Consider the following 23,078-nt stretch of genomic DNA (forward strand, 5'->3'; position numbering starts at 1 on the left):
TGCTGGCATCGCCAGGGCCAATAAATGGAATTAACCTGCATTTACAGGAGCCCGGCCATGGAATGAGCAAGAATGTCAAAGAATCCTGCGCAACAGAATGAGTTAGGATAATAATGGTCCCAGCAATGGAGTGAGCCAGCATCTCCAGGGGTCCAGCTACTTATTTAACCAACATCTACTGGGGCTCGCCATAGAGTGAGGCAGCAATAAAGTCATCCAGGATCTCCAGGAGCCTGATTGTGCAATGAGCCCAGCTACTAGGGGAGTCAGCATTAACAAAGCTCATGCCATGGAAAGATCGAGCACCGCAAGGGGACTGGCAATAGATAAGAAGTTCTTTTCAGGGGCTCCGCTATGGAATGAGCAGTCATCTCTAGTTAACAGATAAGAACTGTGTGTGCTGCTTATATGTCTCCACAACTGGCCCACTATGAGCACCAGCACAAGCTGGTTTCAAAAGTGCATGCTCCAGGACACCTCCATGCACGATTTAGTTCTTTAGCAGAACCTGGCTCAAGTCACAACTCAGCTCAGCTCATGTTCCAGCACAGCTCAGATTTTTATTAGAAATTATTTTAGTTTAAGTTAAAAAAAACCCAAAATATATATATATATATATATTCACTGAAAAAACCATAGGTTTCACACACGTTATAGTTAGGAATTAGCATTTAAAAAACCTTAGAAATTCAGTGAAAAAACCATAGGTTTCACACATGTTATAGTTAGCTGGACATTTTACTCGTAAAAAACCAATGAAATTGCCCCGTTATAGTTAGTTCAGCTAACTATAACTCGCGCGCCCGCAATGCACTGCTGATGACGTCACATATTACATCACTCATGACATGGTCAGTGACATCACTCATGACATCACTGATGACATCTCAAATGACATCACTGATGACCTCACTGATGACATCATCCAGTGAATGTGTGTTTTTCTGAAAATTAAATATGTTTTATATATGTATATCTCAAGGTCAATGGAAGAATAAATGGGTATATAAGTGTCTAAATGGATGATTTGTTTTTGAAAAATTGATTGTGTAACTGACTGATTAAGTGTATCTCTCACTTTGTGTATAAGTGGCTGCATGGGTTGGTGAGTAGCTACATGGGTGTCTATATAGGTTATTAGTTGTTTTTTTGAGTATCAGTCTGAGTGTCTGTATGGTACGGTGGGGGGTATTACGTAGTGCATAGATGCATGAATGAGTGACTCACTGTTTGTATGTGTTGAAGACAGCATGTGTGCAGGACTGTATGGGTGGATGAGTGTGTGTATGGGTGTGTTAGTGAGTGAATGACTGTCTCAATAGTGTCTTCAGGAGTAACTACATATGTTTTAAACTAGTATATGTGACTATTGGTGTATATATGTGAGTATATGTGAGAGGGAGAGATTGAAAGAGTTCCTGTATGAATAAGTATGTGTTTCTATAAGTGATTGTTTAAAAGACTAAGTATGTGTAAGTTTCCGTAGAAGTAAGTATGGTGGTGTGTGTATTACTGTATATGCAAGTAAATGTATGTTTTATTCTTTATTAGCATGAGTGACTATGTGTGTGAGTAACTCTATGGATGAGTGGCATTGTGTAACAGGATGTATAGATGTATGAGTACATATGATGAGTGAGTACATGTATGAGTGACTGTATAGGACTGTTGGTGAATGAGTGGATGTGTATGTGGATCTTAGAATTACTGAAGAGGTTGTTGTAACTGGTATTGGTATGTCCATTGTTTTGAAATGTTTAGTCTCTATTTTTGAATGTGTGTATCAAAGCTTATATTAAGGTGAGAGGAGGTCTGCCACTCTATCACAAGGATGATGTCATCAGTGAGGTCATCAGTGATGTCATTTGAGATGTCATCAGTGATGTCATGAGTGATGTCACTGACCATGTCATGAGTGATGTAATATGTGACGTCATCAGCAGTGCATTGCGGGCGCGCGAGTTATAGTTAGCTGAACTAACTATAACGGGGCAATTTCATTGGTTTTTTACGAGTAAAATGTCCAGCTAACTATAACATGTGTGAAACCTATGGTTTTTTCACTGAATTTCTAAGGTTTTTTAAATGCTAATTCCTAACTATAACGTGTGTGAAACCTATGGTTTTTTCAGTGAATTTCTAAGGTTTTTTAAATGCTAATTCCTAACTATAACGTGTGTGAAACCCATGGTTTTTTCAGTGAATTTGCAAGGTTTTTTAAATGCTAATTCCTAACTATAACGTGTTGTGAAACCCATGGTTTTTTCAGTGAATTTGCAAGGTTTTTTAAATGCTATTTTTTTTTTATATTCTTCATTTTTTTCAAACATATTTTTATTTTAATTTTCTTATCTTTTATAAAGACTATGCTTTAATTTTTAAAATCCTTAAATATTTTTTTTATATATATTTTTTAAAATAAACATGTAAAATTTATTTCCAGATTATTTTTTTTTTTTTTTTTTTTTTATAGTACGCGTACCGTAAGCTCACGGTAAGCGTACGGTTTACGCAACGTCCGTAATCTATCTACGCTGCTTGCGCATAGTTACGTACTTTGCGTAGCCGCGCGTACTGCGCGTGGGACGCGTGCGCGCTTACGCAACACGCGCACGTTACGCGGAAGTGCCGGGAAATGACTGTTATGCGCATGCGCGCAAGCGCGTGTCTTTTTTACGCGCACGCGTACTTTTTGCCGTAAGCGCTCCGTAAGCGTACCGTAAGCGTACGGTAGGTCATGTGATCATGAAACACAACTTTTGATTGGTGGAAACTACTTTCAGTTCTAGAACTCTCCTACACCACACCCATTCCCCTCATTTCTGCTTGTGATCCCTTGGAAGAAGGAGCTGGTTTGTCTTTGGGATACGATGGCAGAACAGCAGAGCCCTTCTGAGAGTGAGGCTAGCACCAGCAGCACTGTCTTGAGGCAGAGAGCGAGGAAAGTAAAGCCTTCTTATGTTTGGGATTATTTTACTTTTCCAGAAGGCCAGCAAAAGGTGAATGCACCCTTAGTTACTTGCAAGCTGTGTAAGCGTGTACTTTCTAGAGGTAATCCTAACAGGAAGTATTCCTTTGGGAATCACACCATGATGAGGCACCTCCAGGATGTACACAGAAGGACACATGGTCATCTTTTTGGAGGTAACTCTTCAGAAAGACGAGCCAGTACATCCACAGCAGCTCAGCCTGGACCATCATCTGCAGGGCTGACTCCTTCTTCTGCAGGTCAGGTGAGCCCTTCATCTGTGGGGGGAGAATCTCCTTTTGCTGGCCCTCTGGAAATTAATCCTCGGTTTGCGAGGGTTGAAGTACGGTGCGCCACTTGTCACGATCTAATTACTTATAGGGAGACCAGTGTTTCCCTGGTGAACAGTAAAATAGATCAGCACACTTGTCGTACTGTCTAATATTCCCAATCTTTCTTTCCTCTGTCCCTGCATGAACACAACGGTTCTTTTAAGAGCCAACCTTATCTTTCATCTTTTTTTTACATGTTTTTAAAAACTTTTTTTATTTTTTTTTTACCGTACGCGTACGGTACGCGTAATTTTTTTTTTTTTTTTTTAAAAAAACACTAAAAATAATTTATCACATTACAAGGTCTTTGAGAGACTACAATTATTACTATTGACTTACCATACTCACTCAAAGAAATATTTATTCATTTGTTTTTTTAAAAAATAGTTTTTAAAATGGTTGTAGTTTTCGAAAATTTTCTATATCGATCTGGAAAAAAAGAAAAAAGTATTAATATTTTTATAACAATTTATAATACAGTACACATATTTACATTTTTTACCAAAAAATAATTTTTGCCTTATTTTTGCTGTTTTCAGAATATATTGCATTTCACTATAAATTGTGAAAGCAATTGCATTCATCATTTTACAGCGGGCAAAAAAAATTAACAATCTCAAAGATTGTATTAAAAAAGCCCAGAATCTCTTCTCATTTAAACTTATCATTACAGAAATGCATATTAGTCTAAAAAAATGTCATCAAAAAACAATACTTTTTTCTTTAAAATACCGTCTGATATTTTTGTTTCAGAAGTACATTCACAATATTATATCTCAAATAACTCCAAAATACATCTGATTTTATTTCCTTTAGGCCAAATAGTATTTTTTATTCTTTCCCTGGAATAAATTTCCAAGGGAAAACCATTAAAATTCTAAAGTTTAATCTGTCCAGATCTCACCGATTCTCTGTAACATTTTGGTTCACGAAAATTTTTTGAATAATTTATTTAGTCCACAATAGAATTGCTTACTTTTCCACATGGCCAAATAGTAATTTTTTAAATCATTTTTGAAAAAATTTCCAATGGCAGTCCAATAACATTCCAAAATTTAAAATGTGCAGAAGTTACCGATAAGCTCTAAATTATTGGTTTTTCAAAATTGCATTAAAAATTTAAAAAGTCCACATTACAATTGGTTATCTTTCCTTTAGGCCAAATGATAATTTTAAAAATCTTTTTTCTACAAAATGGCAATGGTAATCCTGTAAAATGGTAAAATTATTTTGTCCAGATCTTGCCAAGTCTCTCTAAAATTTAGGTTTCAGGAAGATTAGATAGGAATTTGCTAAATCAAAAGGCAAACGTTGTTTGAAAATCAATTGGGAATCATTACACAGTGTCCAGCCTTTTTCACATTTTAGATAAACTGTGTAATGTCCAGAAGTAACAGTAGGTCCATCATGGAAAATTATTGCAACAGTTACAAAAGTTTTTCCTGAAATTGATAATTGCTGTCCTGTAAACTTCTTTATTAAAGTATCCAATTTTGATCCATCAGCTCTACATCGTTGCATCATTAAAATTACATACTGTCCGTATTCCCTTAAAATTAATGTTGATAACATGTCAGAATTACACTCACCACATTTCATGCTATGATTAGCATCTTTAACTAAGTTTGCAAAAGTGACTGTTTTACTCTCTGGCAATGTCAAATAAATAAACCTTTCATTATCAACAATAGAACCACTTATATTATAACAATTATCACAACTATGTTCCCATTTATAAGAGAGACCAAAAAAAATGTCAATGGGAACTCCTTCTTCTTCCACTACCTGAAGAAAATACATCAAAAATTCGTGAGCATCTTGCTGTTCATTTTGAGAAAACTGTGTTCGTCCTGAACATACATCTAAAAGTTTTCTAATATCAGTAGCACTTTCTATTTGAGTTTTATCTTTACTCAGCTTTTGAAAAAGGAGACTGAGCTCTGAACAGAATCTTTTTCCCTGATTTATTATTATCTGCTCTTGCAAACTTTCCAGATAAAATGCAACATTCAGCACTACATTTGCGTAGCAGTTGACACCAGAGCTATTTTCAAAATGACATCCTACAACCTGTTCTTCATTTTCCTTATTCTTTCTGCTTGCAATTACATCACTCCTCTTTTTTTTCCTCCTCTCTACATCTTCATTACAGATATTCTCATTTCTCCTTTTACGAGAAACTACACGTTTCTCCAACACAGGATACTGACCTAAATGAGGAGCATAGCTTCTTCTTAATCTATTATACTCCTTTACACAGTTTGTATCAGCACTAACTTTTGAGTCATCGAAGTCTATCATGAATAAACCTGATAATGTTTTGACTCGTGACAAAGCAACATATGCCATACCTTCTTTGAACACACTAGATCCAATGTTCACAAATGCACAATCTACAGTCAATCCTTGAGACTTGTGAATAGTTACAGCATATGCTAGTGAAAACGGAAACTGCTTCCTACGTACATATAAGTCTTTCACAAGCATGAAACGAACTGAACAACGACAAATGTCTTTAACTTCCTCTATCTGATCAAATTTTATTTTTAACCATTCAATTCCATCTTTTTTCTGATAATTAATAAAACCCACAACTCTTCCCATCGCTCCATTTACTAAGCCTTTTTCAACATCCAAATTTCTCCTTAAAAACACTCTACAGTTCATGCAAACATATAGATTTTTTTCTAATCCTGCTGTTTTGGAGATGTTCTTCTCTAGTGAGTCCAATTTATTTTTCAGTTTGCCTGTTACTGTGACAGTAATTCTTCCATCCTCAATTTTGTCCACTGCTTCCAATTTCCTGATCTCTTCCTTTTCCAATTTCAAAAGCTCCTCATTAAATATTGAGCATTCACGTAGAGTTGGCATTAAGCAGATGACACTTTTGTTTTCTGCAATATTCTTGTATATTTTCTCTGCAACTATTTCTTCATTTGGAAATAAGTTATGTAACAGCCGACTCTGTAATGCTTTTTTCCCAACTTCTGTGAGTAGTCCAATCCTGATATCTTTCAGAATACTTCCATATTCTTCATCGTTTGCTTGCCTCATATTAGTTGTAAGTTCCTTGTACTCAAAGAAGGACCAAATATTTGTATTTCCAATGCTTCCCAATGACTTCTTCGTGTCTTCATGTGTCACAGTATTAAACACTGGTTGTCCTTTAACCGGAGTAAGTTGCAAAAGATCCCCAAAAACTATGACGTGTTTTCCACCAAATAACACGTCATAGTCTGTCTTCAAAATTTGCTGCATTCTTAAATGCACAAAGGCAAGCATTAAGTTTGATACCATGCTCACCTCATCAATAATGAGAACTTGCATCTTCTTCAATACTCTTGAAACTTCCAAGCATGCTTCTCCAGTTAGCTTGTTGAATTGTATTTTGTTCTCATGCTCCACTGGTAACATTAGCAAACGATGTAAGGTGATTCCTTTTATGTTATATGCTGCTAACCCAGTTGGAGCAGTAACCACACAAGACAAAGTAGAATCCGTTTTTTGCTTTAGGTAGCTTCTGATGACTTTAATTAGGAAACTTTTTCCAGTGCCAGCTTGTCCGCTTACATACATCCTGATTGGATGAAATGATGTGCATGAGCACTCTTTTTTTTCATGTAGAAATCCGTGATCAATTTTGTTTTTGATCTCTTCATAAATTTGTTGCTGCTCTTGATTCAGTTGTCTTTCCAAATTTTCTAAGTCTATAAATTCTTCTTGAGCTTGATTCATAGCCGTTTCCACTTCATTCATGGCTATTGATGCTTCATTTTCAACGATTGGTTGTCCTAGGGGATCTTGACTGTATGTTCCTGAACTTTGGCTGTCCTGAGAACTGTCTCTAGCTATTTCTGCTGCAATTGTAGTTTCCTGTTCAATTTCTTCATTTAACATTTGCAGATAAGTTGAGAATGTACTGCATTGTATGCTGTCTTTGCAAGCATTAAAAGAATCTTCATAGCTCTGGAATTCTCCCAGTAGTTCATCCTCTGAACGCCATGGTTTAAACAACTGTAAAAGAGCCAAGTAGTAAAATTCTTTCTTGTCGGTAGTGTCGCAACTCAGCTTCCGGTGATTTATCAAACTTCCTTTGGTTTGCTTCACCAAACATCCTTCTTCACCAACGACTTTATATTTTCCATTATTGATGTCTTCTGCAGCTTTCCGTGAATAAATGTAGTTCTGCAGCACTTCATAGAGACACATGTTCTCCAGATGATGACTTCTCTTGGGATAATATGTGTCCAACATGTTTGTTTTCAATATATCTGTACTTTCAGGTTCGAACTGTGCCAAATATTCAATTTCTCCAACAGATTTCAGTACCCGATTTCTCATTGCTGCAAGGCCTAAACTTGCCCAAATTATTCTTCTTGACTTCGAGTAGAGACTTGCAGAAGATAATCTATCTGAACATTCGTAGGATCCAATTTCTCGATGCGATAACATCTTCAAACTGAAACTGTACAGCTTCTTACTGACAGTCTTCTCGTGAGAAATCTCTTCCCACATTTCCTTCAATTCTGTTTTTTCTGATTTCGTAATGTAAGACGTTACATATCGAGCAACAGCAATGGAATTGTCAGCAACATACTGTATATCCATGTTAGCGTTCCACATGGATAAAATGACTGGGTTGTAGTCATTTATATTTTTTGATTCTTCTTTTCTTTTAAGGTTGTAGGTATTCTTAGGTGATTTTCTTGTGATAGTATGTCTCACAGCTGACATAAAACTGTTGACTCTTCCATTTGTAAGAACAGGTCTAGGAAATCCAAATCGACATTTAGTGTAGTATTTTTCTTTGCTCTTGTATTTCCGTCGACAGTATTTTCCACACCGATGACTTTGGAAACGTAGAACTTGCTCCTTTAACTTTTTTTCTTCTGTGCTTTTAGGTATAGCACATGTTGCATATTCTTCAATGTAAGATAACACTGCTTCATCAGTATCTGTTCCAAACTTTGGGGCATCCTTGATCCACAGCAGCATATGAATATGAGGAGCACCTCTTGCCTGGTACTCTTTTCTCCAAAAGAAATCCACTACTTCTCCAAGGGGTGGATTTTTTTTATTGCAGATGAAGGACATCATAGCCTCAAATCTATGATTGAAATATCTGCAAACATTAACCGGATCCAATGAGCACAGTTCTCCTGCTGTCTTGTATTCGATGTTTTCAATGTTTGAATTGGCCTCTCGTAGAAAATCCAGTAAATCATCCCAAGCGTACTCGGCGCAGCTTAGGGTAAGGAACCATGTTGGTGTTCCTAAATTGCGTAACATGCATTTTAGTTCACCATGGCGTCGGTACCAATATTCATTTGTCCCACGCTGACAAGCCATCAGATTGATCAGTTGTGTTTCCAAATGATCATCTCGGTGCTGCACTTTCTCCATAAAATCCTTAGCAGACACATTTTGTAAATGTACTCCACTTTTTAAAATGTGATTTACTGCATAAGACAGTGCAGACAAGTCGCTTTCAAATAAAAGATGGAACAAATAAGGGATACTTTGTCGAAATCTGGGATCTTCAGCATATAGTCTTGTAGTCCGATACTCTGAAGCTGGAATCTGTTCTGGACGTTCATCGTATCGTCCTCCTTTTCCTTTAGGAAACAGCTGGGGAAAACATCGAGCTTCCAAGCTCTCCTCCCATACACTCACGGGATTTCCTTTTGCTTTCTTCATCTGAAAGAGATCAATATTGTCTCCCATAACTTCTTTCGAATGGAGAGGATGTATGCTAAAATGTTCATAAATTTCTTCTTCCTTTGACTTGTCCACTTTTTCAATTTGTCCACTTGGTGTTTCTGTATCTCCTTGTAAATCTTCTTCTTCTTCTTCTTCTACTATATAAATTGATTCATACCATTTGTTATTTTTTTTCAAATACAAATTTGCTCTTTGTACTTTCCGCACATCTACCAGCTCCTGCCAAATCTTCTTATTCTTTGTAGGTACACCATTAACCAGAATAATTAATGGTTCAGTTTCCAAAGTATCCGCATCAATAGTTTCCATATTTTTTTTCAAATCCAAGGGCAAATACACCACTCTACCTTTTAAACCTCTCAGTAAATCTGAAGGAGGTAATTTACCAGTTTTGGGCTCCATACGTACTATGGTCTGGAACGGATGAACACATTGAATGAGTATAGACTCATATGTATTTAATTCAGAAAGTTCAGCAGGAATAGCATCCAATTCTAAATTATTATGTACAGCTCTGGTCGGCATTCTATTTTCCTCTAACTTGTTGTAGCAGTATTTACAAATACGCTGATCTTCACCCAATTCAAAACAATTTTCAAGAAATATATATGTTGCAAAATCCATCCACTTATAATTATCTTCATTTTCACTCTTTCTGTAGAGATCAACATTCCTAGTTTGTTTTCTATAATGAGTTCTGCGGCAACAAATACAAGTAACATTTGGTCTTTCATTAGAGACTATTGCAAATTTTGTTATGTGATCATTAAATGTCTTACTTACACAAGGTTCTACATTCTCTTCCACTTCTGCCTCATTTACTGTGTCCTTCTCTGCACTGTTTTGTTCAGGACCAAAGTAACAAAACTGAATTTCATCAACAACCTTCTCTACATCTGATACCGTTCCTCGGAACAGAGCCCTATTCAATTCATTTAACTTTATTGCTGGACTTTTGGCAAAATACAACCGTCTCACAAACTTTCTCATTTCAGTATGATGAACAGCCAGCATCCTAAAATGATGGAAAACACTATTGCACACTTTTCTAGATAGACAAGCAAGAGAATGACCCTGCAAACCAGTATTCTCTCTCACTCTGCATGGATCCAGACTTTGAAGCACCTTAATCTTTTGTTTTACACTTTTTTTACTATATTCTCTTAGAAACTCTCGAAATCTGTCAATAGATTCCTGACGCACAGTGCAAATACTACTACAATTCCAAGTGTACACTGGGGCTTTAGGACGTCTCCCCATTGCCTCATCTGCCATCACTTGTACCTCATCTCTTGGAACCATTATCTCCTTCTCCATTATGCAACCATTTTTTACTTCGTATGAACGACCTCTGGTGTCAACTGCATGCAGCAAACTATTACTTTGAAAATAGCTCTCTTCATTAAAAAAAGGTTCACTACTTGAGCTATGCATCCACTTTCCTAAAAACACTTTACAAAAGTTTGTTCTGTTCACTACTCTTTTGCTTTTGCTTTGTGATTTCAGTACATTAACCATTTTATCTAATGTACGCATCCTATTCAAAATTAAAATGAATAGTTTCCTTTTTAATTCTAATGCTTTTGCTGCAATGGCTTCAATTTCTTTTTTTCTCTTGTAATATTTAGCCTTTTGCTTATATTTCTTTATATCCTTTATCAAATTGGACATAACTCTTCTCTGAAACATTTTTCTACGTATCTCTTTAAATGCTGTTTTTCTGTTTATGTTAAACTTTTCAATTGCAGAAGGTATATTTGCATTAACTAAATCCTCAATTTTTTGCTGTTCTGTAGGTTTTTTTACATTTTTCCGACAACAGACATTTTGTACATTTTTCTTTGTTTTGAATAATTTGTTTATAAATTGTTTTTTTTGCTTACCAGAAGATTTTTTCTTTTTCCCTACATCAGCATCTTCTACTAACTTTGGTCCTCCAGTTGTCTTCAAATATAGTTTTTTTTTTAGCGTTTTTTGAACTCGAGATTTTGTAGGCATCTTAAATTTTGTTCACTGTTCTTCAGCAATACCTGCAAAAAAACTAAAAAAAAAATCCTTTATTGTATTTAAATATATTACTACATTTCTTTTCACAATAGTCACAAAACGAAATTTCTTTGCCAATTTGAATGCACACAAACTCCTCTTTTTTTTTGGGCAAGTGAAAATCTGTATAACAAACTGTCACATTATGAAACCAAGCTGTTTTTTTTTCAGACCACCACCGTGTGTATTCTCTGTGACTGCCTACACTCCAGCAGGGGCAACCAGCCTTAGTGATGCTGAATGTATTTGCATTACAGACTTAAACCTGAAAACCCCACTCGCTTCTAATTACTGTGCATGACTATACATGGCAAGCACATGGGTGTGTGCTAAACCTCTGCTTCTTCCCCCAAAAATTCGCTCCTCTTTTCCATCTACTGCAACTGTGAAATCACCAGAGCAAGACGCAATACATTTCTGCCTATAATTCTTCTATGCACACAGAGTCATGTTTTCACATTAGTGCCAAAACGAAATTTCTTTGCCAATTTGAAAGCACACTTACTGCTCTTTTTTTTTCGGGCCAAGTGAAAATCTCTTTTTACACTTTGAAATCACTTTTACAGACTGACACATTCTGAAACCTTTTTTTTAAAATTTATTTAAATGCACATGTCCAAGCTGTTTTTTTTTCAGACCACCACCGTGTGTATTCTCTGTGACTGCCTACACTCCAGCAGGGGCAACCAGCCTTAGTGATGCTGAATGTATTTGCATTACAGACTTAAACCTGAAAACCCCACTCGCTTCTAATTACTGTGCATGACTATACATGGCAAGCACATGGGTGTGTGCTAAACCTCTGCTTCTTCCCCCAAAAATTCGCTCCTCTTTTCCATCTACTGCAACTGTGAAATCACCAGAGCAAGACGCAATACATTTCTGCCTATAATTCTTCTATGCACACAGAGTCATGTTTTCACATTAGTGCCAAAACGAAATTTCTTTGCCAATTTGAAAGCACACTTACTGCTCTTTTTTTTTCGGGCCAAGTGAAAATCTCTTTTTACACTTTGAAATCACTTTTACAGACTGACACATTCTGAAACCTTTTTTTTAAATTTATTTAAATGCACATGTCCAAGCTGTTTTTTTTTCAGACCACCACCGTGTGTATTCTCTGTGACTGCCTACACTCCAGCAGGGGCAACCAGCCTTAGTGATGCTGAATGTATTTGCATTACAGACTTAAACCTGAAAACCCCACTCGCTTCTAATTACTGTGCATGACTATACATGGCAAGCACATGGGTGTGTGCTAAACCTCTGCTTCTTCCCCCAAAAATTCGCTCCTCTTTTCCATCTACTGCAACTGTGAAATCACCAGAGCAAGACGCAATACATTTCTGCCTATAATTCCTCTATGCACACAGAGTCATGTTTTCACATTAGTGCCAAAACGAAATTTCTTTGCCAATTTGAAAGCACACTTACTGCTCTTTTTTTTTCGGGCCAAGTGAAAATCTCTTTTTACACTTTGAAATCACTTTTACAGACTGACACATTCTGAAACCTTTTTTTTAAATTTATTTAAATGCACATGTCCAAGCTGTTTTTTTTTCAGACCACCACCGTGTGTATTCTCTGTGACTGCCTACACTCCAGCAGGGGCAACCAGCCTTAGTGATGCTGAATGTATTTGCATTACAGACTTAAACCTGAAAACCCCACTCGCTTCTAATTACTGTGCATGACTATACATGGCAAGCACATGGGTGTGTGCTAAACCTCTGCTTCTTCCCCCAAAAATTCGCTCCTCTTTTCCATCTACTGCAACTGTGAAATCACCAGAGCAAGACGCAATACATTTCTGCCTATAATTCTTCTATGCACACAGAGTCATGTTTTCACATTAGTGCCAAAACGAAATTTCTTTGCCAATTTGAAAGCACACTTACTGCTCTTTTTTTTTCGGGCCAAGTGAAAATCTCTTTTTACACTTTGAAATCACTTTTACAGACTGACACATTCTGAAACCTTTTTTTTTAAATTTATTTAAATGCACATGTCCAAGTTGTTTTTTTTTCAGACCACCACCGTGTGTATTCTCTGTGACTGCCTACACTCCAGCAGGGGCAACCAGCCTTAGTGATGCTGAATGTATTTGCATTACAGACTTAAACCTGAAAACCCCACTCGCTTCTAATTACTGTGCATGACTATACATGGCAAGCACATGGGTGTGTGCTAAACCTCTGCTTCTTCCCCCAAAAATTCGCTCCTCTTTTCCATCTACTGCAACTGTGAAATCACCAGAGCAAGACGCAATACATTTCTGCCTATAATTCTTCTATGCACACAGAGTCATGTTTTCACATTAGTGCCAAAACGAAATTTCTTTGCCAATTTGAAAGCACACTTACTGCTCTTTTTTTTTCGGGCCAAGTGAAAATCTCTTTTTACACTTTGAAATCACTTTTACAGACTGACACATTCTGAAACCTTTTTTTTTAAATTTATTTAAATGCACATGTCCAAGCTGTTTTTTTTTCAGACCACCACCGTGTGTATTCTCTGTGACTGCCTACACTCCAGCAGGGGCAACCAGCCTTAGTGATGCTGAATGTATTTGCATTACAGACTTAAACCTGAAAACCCCACTCGCTTCTAATTACTGTGCATGACTATACATGGCAAGCACATGGGTGTGTGCTAAACCTCTGCTTCTTCCCCCAAAAATTCGCTCCTCTTTTCCATCTACTGCAACTGTGAAATCACCAGAGCAAGACGCAATACATTTCTGCCTATAATTCTTCTATGCACACAGAGTCATGTTTTCACATTAGTGCCAAAACGAAATTTCTTTGCCAATTTGAAAGCACACTTACTGCTCTTTTTTTTCGGGCCAAGTGAAAATCTCTTTTTACACTTTGAAATCACTTTTACAGACTGACACATTCTGAAACCTTTTTTTTAAAATTTATTTAAATGCACATGTCCAAGCTGTTTTTTTTTCAGACCACCACCGTGTGTATTCTCTGTGACTGCCTACACTCCAGCAGGGGCAACCAGCCTTAGTGATGCTGAATGTATTTGCATTACAGACTTAAACCTGAAAACCCCACTCGCTTCTAATTACTGTGCATGACTATACATGGCAAGCACATGGGTGTGTGCTAAACCTCTGCTTCTTCCCCCCAAAATTCGCTCCTCTTTTCCATCTACTGCAACTGTGAAATCACCAGAGCAAGACGCAATACATTTCTGCCTATAATTCCTCTATGCACACAGAGTCATGTTTTCACATTAGTGCCAAAACGAAATTTCTTTGCCAATTTGAAAGCACACTTACTGCTCTTTTTTTTTCGGGCCAAGTGAAAATCTCTTTTTACACTTTGAAATCACTTTTACAGACTGACACATTCTGAAACCTTTTTTTTAAAATTTATTTAAATGCACATGTCCAAGTTGTTTTTTTTTCAGACCACCACCGTGTGTATTCTCTGTGACTGCCTACACTCCAGCAGGGGCAACCAGCCTTAGTGATGCTGAATGTATTTGCATTACAGACTTAAACCTGAAAACCCCACTCGCTTCTAATTACTGTGCATGACTATACATGGCAAGCACATGGGTGTGTGCTAAACCTCTGCTTCTTCCCCCAAAAATTCGCTCCTCTTTTCCATCTACTGCAACTGTGAAATCACCAGAGCAAGACGCAATACATTTCTGCCTATAATTCTTCTATGCACACAGAGTCATGTTTTCACATTAGTGCCAAAACGAAATTTCTTTGCCAATTTGAAAGCACACTTACTGCTCTTTTTTTTTCGGGCCAAGTGAAAATCTCTTTTTACACTTTGAAATCACTTTTACAGACTGACACATTCTGAAACCTTTTTTTTTAAATTTATTTAAATGCACATGTCCAAGCTGTTTTTTTTTCAGACCACCACCGTGTGTATTCTCTGTGACTGCCTACACTCCAGCAGGGGCAACCAGCCTTAGTGATGCTGAATGTATTTGCATTACAGACTTAAACCTGAAAACCCCACTCGCTTCTAATTACTGTGCATGACTATACATGGCAAGCACATGGGTGTGTGCTAAACCTCTGCTTCTTCCCCCAAAAATTCGCTCCTCTTTTCCATCTACTGCAACTGTGAAATCACCAGAGCAAGACGCAATACATTTCTGCCTATAATTCTTCTATGCACACAGAGTCATGTTTTCACATTAGTGCCAAAACGAAATTTCTTTGCCAATTTGAAAGCACACTTACTGCTCTTTTTTTTTCGGGGGCAAGTGTATATCTCTTTTTTCAATTTGAAATCACTTTTACAGACTGACACATTATGTAACTACAACAAAAACAATTCCCATTTCTATTATTCATTTCTTAAGTTACCACATACATCCCCTCTCAAACTGTAAACTCACCTTTTAAATTAGTTAGTTGTGAAAGAAATGTGGCACTCAAACAGCAGATTATCAGAGCCAGGATCTCTGTTGTGTTCACCTCTCTCCTCTCAGCAGAACCAGATAATGGCAAACTTTCCCTCTATTTTTCCACACATATACATGTAAGTTTCAAATCTCAGTGCTTCCCCCTTTTTTTTCACATGTAATCACACATTTCTATTGGTTGAAAACCAACCCTTTTCCAACAGTACCCTTCCCCCAACTTGACTTCTGCCTAGTACCCTTCCCCCAACTTGACTTCTGCCTGCTACCATAGCAACAGCTCATGGAACACTGCTGTGTGCAGTTAGGTCAGAAGTTCGACACACAATGTTTCAATTCCACAGAGCAAGAGTGCTTGACTTTTCAAACCTAACAGCAAATCCAAAGTACTGTTCTTTGGTTACACATTTTTTTGTACCAATTAAAAACATGTTTCTATTAATTTTCACATACAGCCTAGTTTTTATTCTGGAATGGTATGAAACAGCCAATCAGTTCTTTTTGTTTTAAAAAAATATGTATGCCTCCATTTCCAAACTGTCTTTCTTTTCATATTGCCATTCTACTGAAAGACACCTCCTGAGTGCATCCAGTTCTCCTTTGAAGATGTTCACAGTGTGGATTGTAGGGCACAGCTATGTCTTCTGGAGTGAAAAGTTTGCAGAGAAAACAGATATGGTGAGAGACCTTGCTTTGCCAAATGTAGACATTAAATGGATTGGTCAGAGAGGGTTAAAGTGGCACCAATTGATGCCATTGGTGAAATCCTTCATTCAAATCCAACACCCTGACCTCATAATAGTGCACTGTGGTGGCAATGACCTAGGCACTTTGACTGGGGTAGGTCTGGAAATGCTTATGAAGGACACCTTTGCACAACTGTTTACACTTTTCCCTAAAACTGCCTTTGTGTTTTCCAACATATGCCAAAGGCAAAAATGGAACTGGTCCAATCATTTCTGTCCACAGATTGACAAAGCAAGAAAGCACGTCAACAAATCTGTTTCTGCTTTCCTCCGTGACTATGGTATGGGTGCCATTTACCACAACAACTTGCGTTACAACATGCAAGACATTTATAGAGGAGATGGTGTGCACTTCAATGATGAAGGGAACAGAGTCTTCCTCTTGAACCTTAGACTCTGCATCGGTACTTACTTGTAGGTACCACTAAAAAAATGACTCCATAAACACAACAGCTCTTTTTAGAGCTCCCTAATTTCTAAACTCTTAAATCTGATTTTCATTTATTTATTATTTTTTTTTTTTACCGTACGCTTACCGTAAGCGTACCCCGTGATTTTTTTTAAAATCAATTAATGTTTTTTTTGTACTTTTCTGTCCTTCTTTGACCCCCTTACAAATGTTAGGGGGTCTGTAACTCTCCTCATTGCCCCCTTTTCTTCTTTTCACTCTTTTTTTTTTCAGAGTGAAACAGAAAATGGCGGCCGCCGCTTCCTGGTTTCGGCCGATTCGAATGTTTACTAAGATCTAAGAGCCAATCAGAATCGCGCTCGCGCACGCCACCGTACGCTTACCGTAAGCGTACCCCGTGTTTTTTTAAAAAATCAATTAATGTTTTTTTTGTACTTTTCTGTCCTTCTTTGACCCCCTTACAAATGTTAGGGGGTCTGTAACTCTCCTCATTGCCCCCTTTTCTTCTTTTCACTCTTTTTTTTTTCAGAGTGAAACAGAAAATGGCGGCCGCCGCTTCCTGGTTTCGGCTGATTCGAATGTTTACTAAGATCTAAGAGCCAATCAGAATCGCGCTCGCGCACGCCACCGTACGCTTACCGTAAGCGTACGGTAAGCGTACCGTAAGCTGGCTCAGATATATATATTGATTTAAAGGCTATTTTCTCAGAATCTACTGAACAGATTTACACCAAACCTACAAAAGGCACTTCCTTGACCTAGGGACTACCTCTCTGCCAAATTTTGAGTAATTCTGTTCAGCCGTTCGGGCTGTAGCTCGTTCTAAAGGTCCTATGGAAAAATGCATGGGAAAAACGCGTTTTGGGACCCCCCTTTTATCTCTGCCCCCGCTTGACGGATCCCCCCGAGACTTTCAGGGTAGGAGCGGAGCGTAGCGCCCCACCTATTTTGAGAAATTCGCGAGGATTCATCGACCGGCACCAAAGTTATTCAAAATAGAATGTTGAGGTTTTCCTATGGAAACGTGGTCCTAACTATAACTACCTACTGGCGACCGCCAGTAGGTAATATATATATATATATATATATATATATATATATATATATATATATATATATATATATATATATATATATATATATATATATATATATATATATATATATATCCTCCAAAATTGGTTCCTGTGAGCCGGTTTTCGCAGCGCTCCATGCGGGTGCGTTCCACTGCGGCTGAACCACACCACTCCTTATTCTGCACACAATCTTCCTAGCCAGGAAGAAAAACGGGCCGCACTCTCAAAGTGACAATTAACGCATTTATTTATTTCTTTTCATTAGGGCTTAGTTAGCAGAGCTTGATCTACGCGTTTCGATGCCTCCTGACACCTTGCTCACGATCAACTCGCCCACTGACTGAGTCTCGTTAAAAAGCAATCAAGTTGCTATGATGTCATTTCCTGTATTCTTACTGGCCCTTTGCCTTATGGTCAATGTAGTTGCCAGCGGTTTCTTTGAAGAGAATGGGTTCGTTTCCACATTTCACTCCTGCTTGACCGTAAATTAATCTTGAAATTATTTGATTAAATGGTTTTCCGGGATACAGTTGCTCTTTATGATTTCATTTCATTAATTACGGCATCCATTATGCAATGTTTTTGAAATGTTTTTCTTTGATTATTATTTAGAATGTTATTTTTGTGTTTGTCAATAAAAGTTACTTCTTCTTCTCTTTTTCTATTTTTATTTCCTTTCCTGTTCCTCAGATGTTATACTCTCTTGTTGCATTGTCGATTTTTTTTTCCCCTTAGTCCGTAATTCATTTCGTTGTATCCCACATTATTTGTATTTTTCTATTGATGTTCTTTATAGATGAATGTATAGCTCCTCTGATTGATTCAGACCATGGGGACTGAGAGTTCTCAGGTTTAAGATGTAACGCGATTCCTTCTGGCACAATAACTTCTCCCGATCTCCACCGCGTTCTCTTTTTGGAATTGTCTCTATTCCAAAAAATCTTAACTTCTTCCAATCTGCTTGGTGAACCTGCTCCATATGTTTTGATACCGCATTGGTTCGGTCTTTGTGGATAGTTGCCCTCACATGCTCCATTATTCTTTTCTTTAATTCACAAATGGTACTTCCCACGTACCTTAGTGGGCAGGGGCATTCCATCACATATACTGTATATTGCGTCTTGCAGGTGATTAATTGACGAATTTCCCAGACTTTATTGTTGGCCAATTTCACTTCTTTGATGGGTTTGGCTATTTGGCACATCTTGCATGAATGGCATTTTACAAACCCTTTTGTTTTCAGCCATGTGTCTTCCTTTTTTTTGACTCTGAAATGACTGTGAATCAAATGGTCCTTCAGGTTTTTTGCTCTTCTATAAGTCACCGTGGGATGGCTCCCCACTATGTCTTTAACCGTGCTATCCAATTGCAGAATCTTCCAATTTGATCCTTGCTAGGAAGATTGTGTGACGAACCAGCGAACCAGTAGAACTTTCCAGGGGTCACCTTTACAGCAGCAGCACCACGAACACTATGGTTTATGGTGTCAAGTTAAGACCAGACAATAGAAACTAGGTTAGGATGGTTGTGAGGTTAAAGGGAGTCTGAGACACTGATGTCTGGTCTTACACCACACATTATCTTCATCACAAATATTTATAGTTTCCAGCAACAGAATGTGAGATTATTTACCTGGAATCATATTTTTTAAGGTGTCAAAGATTAGATTAGACGCCAAAGCTTTAGGTGCCAAAGTCAGCAATTTAGCCAGCAGAGCATATCTCGTCTTCCAAAGCCTTCAGATATCCTGTGCTGCCCGGGCTCATGTCCAACCACATTCGGTTTGTGTCCAGGCTCAACCCACAGCTCAGACTCAAGCTCGGCTCATGTCTTCTCAGAGCCCAAGCTCATATGGCGGTACAACCCCCAGCATGGTTACATGCAAGCAAAGACCCTGCTCCCGAATTCGAGCACAGACCCAGTCCCAGAGCCCCAGCTCAACATTCGTCCTACGGTCCCAGCAAGCACAACCTTCACCCCGGGTCCCTGCACAAACTCCACCTAAAAGTCCCGGCACAACATCTACTCACCATCCCAGCAAAACCCCGCCTCATGGAAACACCGCCCCACAGTCCCTGCACAACCCCCAACCTAGGGTCCGAGCACAACTCCTGCCTCAGATGCCCAGCAGAAACCACCGCCCTCAGAGATGTTTTAAGGCATGGGCAAAGTGGGCCCTCACCTTAGTGATGGCCCGTGGGAGAGCGAACATCCTTTCAACCTCACTTGCATGCATTTCTGGATCTTTACCGTTAATGTAAAATTCAATACTATTTGGCATCATTGGATTTGAATTAAATGGGTAATACAATTCAGAGTTGTGGCAAACAGTGGCCCCCAAAATATTTCTTGGCCTGGCCCTCAAAATCTTTAATAGGACACGGACTGCCATATGGTCCCAGCCGCTCTCTCCGCTCATGGGTCCCACCGCTCTCTCCGCTCATGGGGCAGCACAGCCCAGCCCCTGCTCCAGCACACCCAGACTATCTGCTGTTCTTGGGTTGCTGCCAGTTCCTCGCCCGCTGTTGACACACGTTGATTCAACAAACACACCTTGTGGGAAGGCCAGAGATAAAGGAGGCTGCTGGCGATTTACTTTAGACCATAACCTGTGAGGTCACCACTCAGCACTTTTAATGGCCTCACCAACATATTCTTGGCAGATCCGAAACCCAGGGCTGGAAAACTGGTTTGAAGCCTGGTCTGAAAGTTCTAAATAGTTCTATTTCCTACTGCAGAGTGGCCTGCACCATTTACATCTGTATCACTTTGTAAAGACCTAGTAACGGGTGAAAGGACTGGAATAAGCTGAATCCTCTTACAAGGCACCAGGCTAAGGCAGCCATGCAGCAGCCTATTCAGCTCTAAATGAACACTGCAATCAACTTGTTGTAACACATCAATGACGACAGCATCCTATACCCACAGATGCACCATCTCCAAAAACAAGCATTTGCAATGCAATTGGTCTCGCAGTTGCGAAAGTTTAAGCTATTGGCATTGTAAATGACTATGCCTTTTATTTATGTTTTCATAATTAACACATAAAAGGCATTGTCATTTTTAATGGCAATACCTCAGGCTCTTTAAAATGCGAGACTTATTTCATTTCAAAGAAGCGGCCTCCATTGTCCCAGCTGCTTGGAAAGTAAAAGCATGCTTGGCGCGCTGAATGTTGCAGGAAAGCATGTCGTGCCTGCAGTAGGAGAAACTCATTTAAGAAAGTAGTGCTTACAGACTAAATAAGGCATACCGTGTAACAACAGAAGTAAAAGGGCCAGTCCTAAGGAGGGACTAAAAAACCTATTAACGAATCAGAAGCCAGCATTTACAAAGGCCTAGGACACAAGCCAATGGAAAATATGGGCGTAGAGTGGGCAGAGCTTCAAGTCCAAACTCTAATACAGCATGCCTCGCAAAGCAGAGCATGCACTGCCCATGCTCGACCTAATAACATTATGCAACATAATCTTTGGCAGTATTGCTGTTCGTCCTTCAAACGTTCCTTGATACAAAAGGCAGGCAATGGCTGTACAAAACACAAAAGGTACACATTCACAATATCATATCGTATTACAAAACCAATATCAATTTGACTCGCATGAAGTACCAATTTATTTATACTTTCCCTTCTAACTTCCGGAAAAAAATAGTTTGTGTACAACATACTTTGTAGCACTAGTAAAAAACATGCCTACATGGATGCACTTCCTGTATTTCTGTGCAACTCAATTTTATTTAAACTGGTCTTTGGGTTTGATGTTATGTGTGCCCACACTATGTACCTCTAAAAGCAAAGCTTTCCATCAAAAATAGCCCTGTGATTAAAATAAATTGTAGGAACTGTAATGCTGCGTGTCATTGGGGTGGGGTAAGTGAGAGTGGTGAAACTTTTATTGTTTGTCACCTTCAGGTAACTACATATAAAGTAATACCCAGCTTAAATGAAAATTGAACTCAAGTTATGTTAATCAGTGGGAAATGCACTATCATGCATTATGAAACCTTCATTAGTTAATGCACTGAACCAGAGAACTACACAATGTAATCCTGGTCGATGCAGTGGTGAATATTGACTTGTGTATGTTTAGTGCTACAAAGTCCCAGTCTGTGACAGAAATAACTATGAACATGCAAGTCATTATTTTAAACTTGCATTACACACAGTATAAGATAGGCTGCTACAAAATGCGCAAAAAGGATTAAGATAAAAAAGTGCTTCCAAAATATAGATTTTAGTAATATCCGGACTGTGCGTAGAGCACATTTTTTTTATAGCTGCCTCTTAAAAGCACACACTTCACAGCTTAGCTGGTTGCTCCCTTACAATACCTCTCAAAAAGGATAAATGTGTCATCAGGAAGCTTCAATGGATTACATAAATTAAAGTCAATACCGGCTTCCAAACACCCTTTACATTTACAGATTGACCAGATGCGTATGTTTACATTTCTTTTGGGGAAGGCACCATGGCAAGGTGGTTTCTTTAGCGGTCTGCCCTCCCTCGGTTTTACAGCACAGGAGACTCCCTGCCTTACACTTCAGCTGAAGCATTTCAACAGTAGAAACGATTTGTCCCGTGACGGTTGTCTTTTAACAACAAGCATTTGCAATGCAATAGGTCTCGCATTTGCGAGAGTTTGAGCTGTTGGCATTGTAAATGACAATGCCTTTTATTTACGTGTTGGTTTTTAAAACATAAATGAAAGGAATTGCCATTTACAATGCCAAAAGCTTAAACTCTCGCAAATGCAAGACCTATTGCATTACAAATGCTTGTTTAGAAAGGTGATATGGTGCTGGCTGAGCTCGTAAGTGTACGAATGCTCTGACCTCAGATTGATTATTTATGTATTGTTTATTTATTTTGCAGTTTTAGCGCGAACACAACCCAAAGGTTTGAGCGCTTTACATAAGCATCAGGCACATTACAGAAGTACACATGGATTTTTGTGTGTGTGTGTGTGGGGTGGGTTAGGCATGGGGGAGAATAAGTGATTTGCCCAGAATTGCGATTCTCCTATTACCATGACCAGAGAATCTGAATTTCATTAAAGACACGGAGGCTGACATTATGCATTAATCTTTTAATGCAACTTCAAGTAACATCATAAAGGAGAACTTCTAGAATAAACAAGTGTAACTAAGGCAACAGCAGCACAGAGATCAGCCTCTTTTAAATGCAGCGAGAGCAAGGAAAAGAGTTCTTCCAGAGGCAACCAAGTCCAAAAGCTGGCATCATGCAGGAAAGGCCACTCCTTGCAACAGAGGAAGGCGAGGTGTCGAGAGCTGCTTACAACGGATCGTGAAGAAGAGCCAATCAAGACAAATAATCTGAAAAGGGACAAAATATTAGCAAATTGTACTTAACACCCT

The 23,078-nt window shown here is 38.4% G+C and overlaps 1 protein-coding gene across 1 annotated transcript in view; it reads right to left on the reverse strand.

Annotated features, from left to right (window-relative positions):
* LOC146871694 (uncharacterized) overlaps positions 1 to 15,557 on the reverse strand; it is a 29,289-nt gene extending 13,732 nt beyond the window's left edge. Inside the window, exons 1-2 of the mRNA XM_085647646.1 lie at positions 15,448 to 15,557; positions 5,368 to 11,062 (exon numbers count right to left, since the gene is read on the reverse strand). Coding sequence (XP_085503772.1) covers positions 5,368 to 11,019 — 5,652 coding nt within the window. The 5' untranslated portion in view covers positions 11,020 to 11,062; positions 15,448 to 15,557. The remainder of the gene's footprint in view (positions 1 to 5,367; positions 11,063 to 15,447) is intronic.
* Positions 15,558 to 23,078: the final 7,521 nt, after the last annotated feature.

This window comes from Triturus cristatus, chromosome 1_1 (assembly GCF_964204655.1).
Source record: "Triturus cristatus chromosome 1_1, aTriCri1.1, whole genome shotgun sequence".
NCBI lineage: Eukaryota > Metazoa > Chordata > Amphibia > Caudata > Salamandridae > Triturus > Triturus cristatus.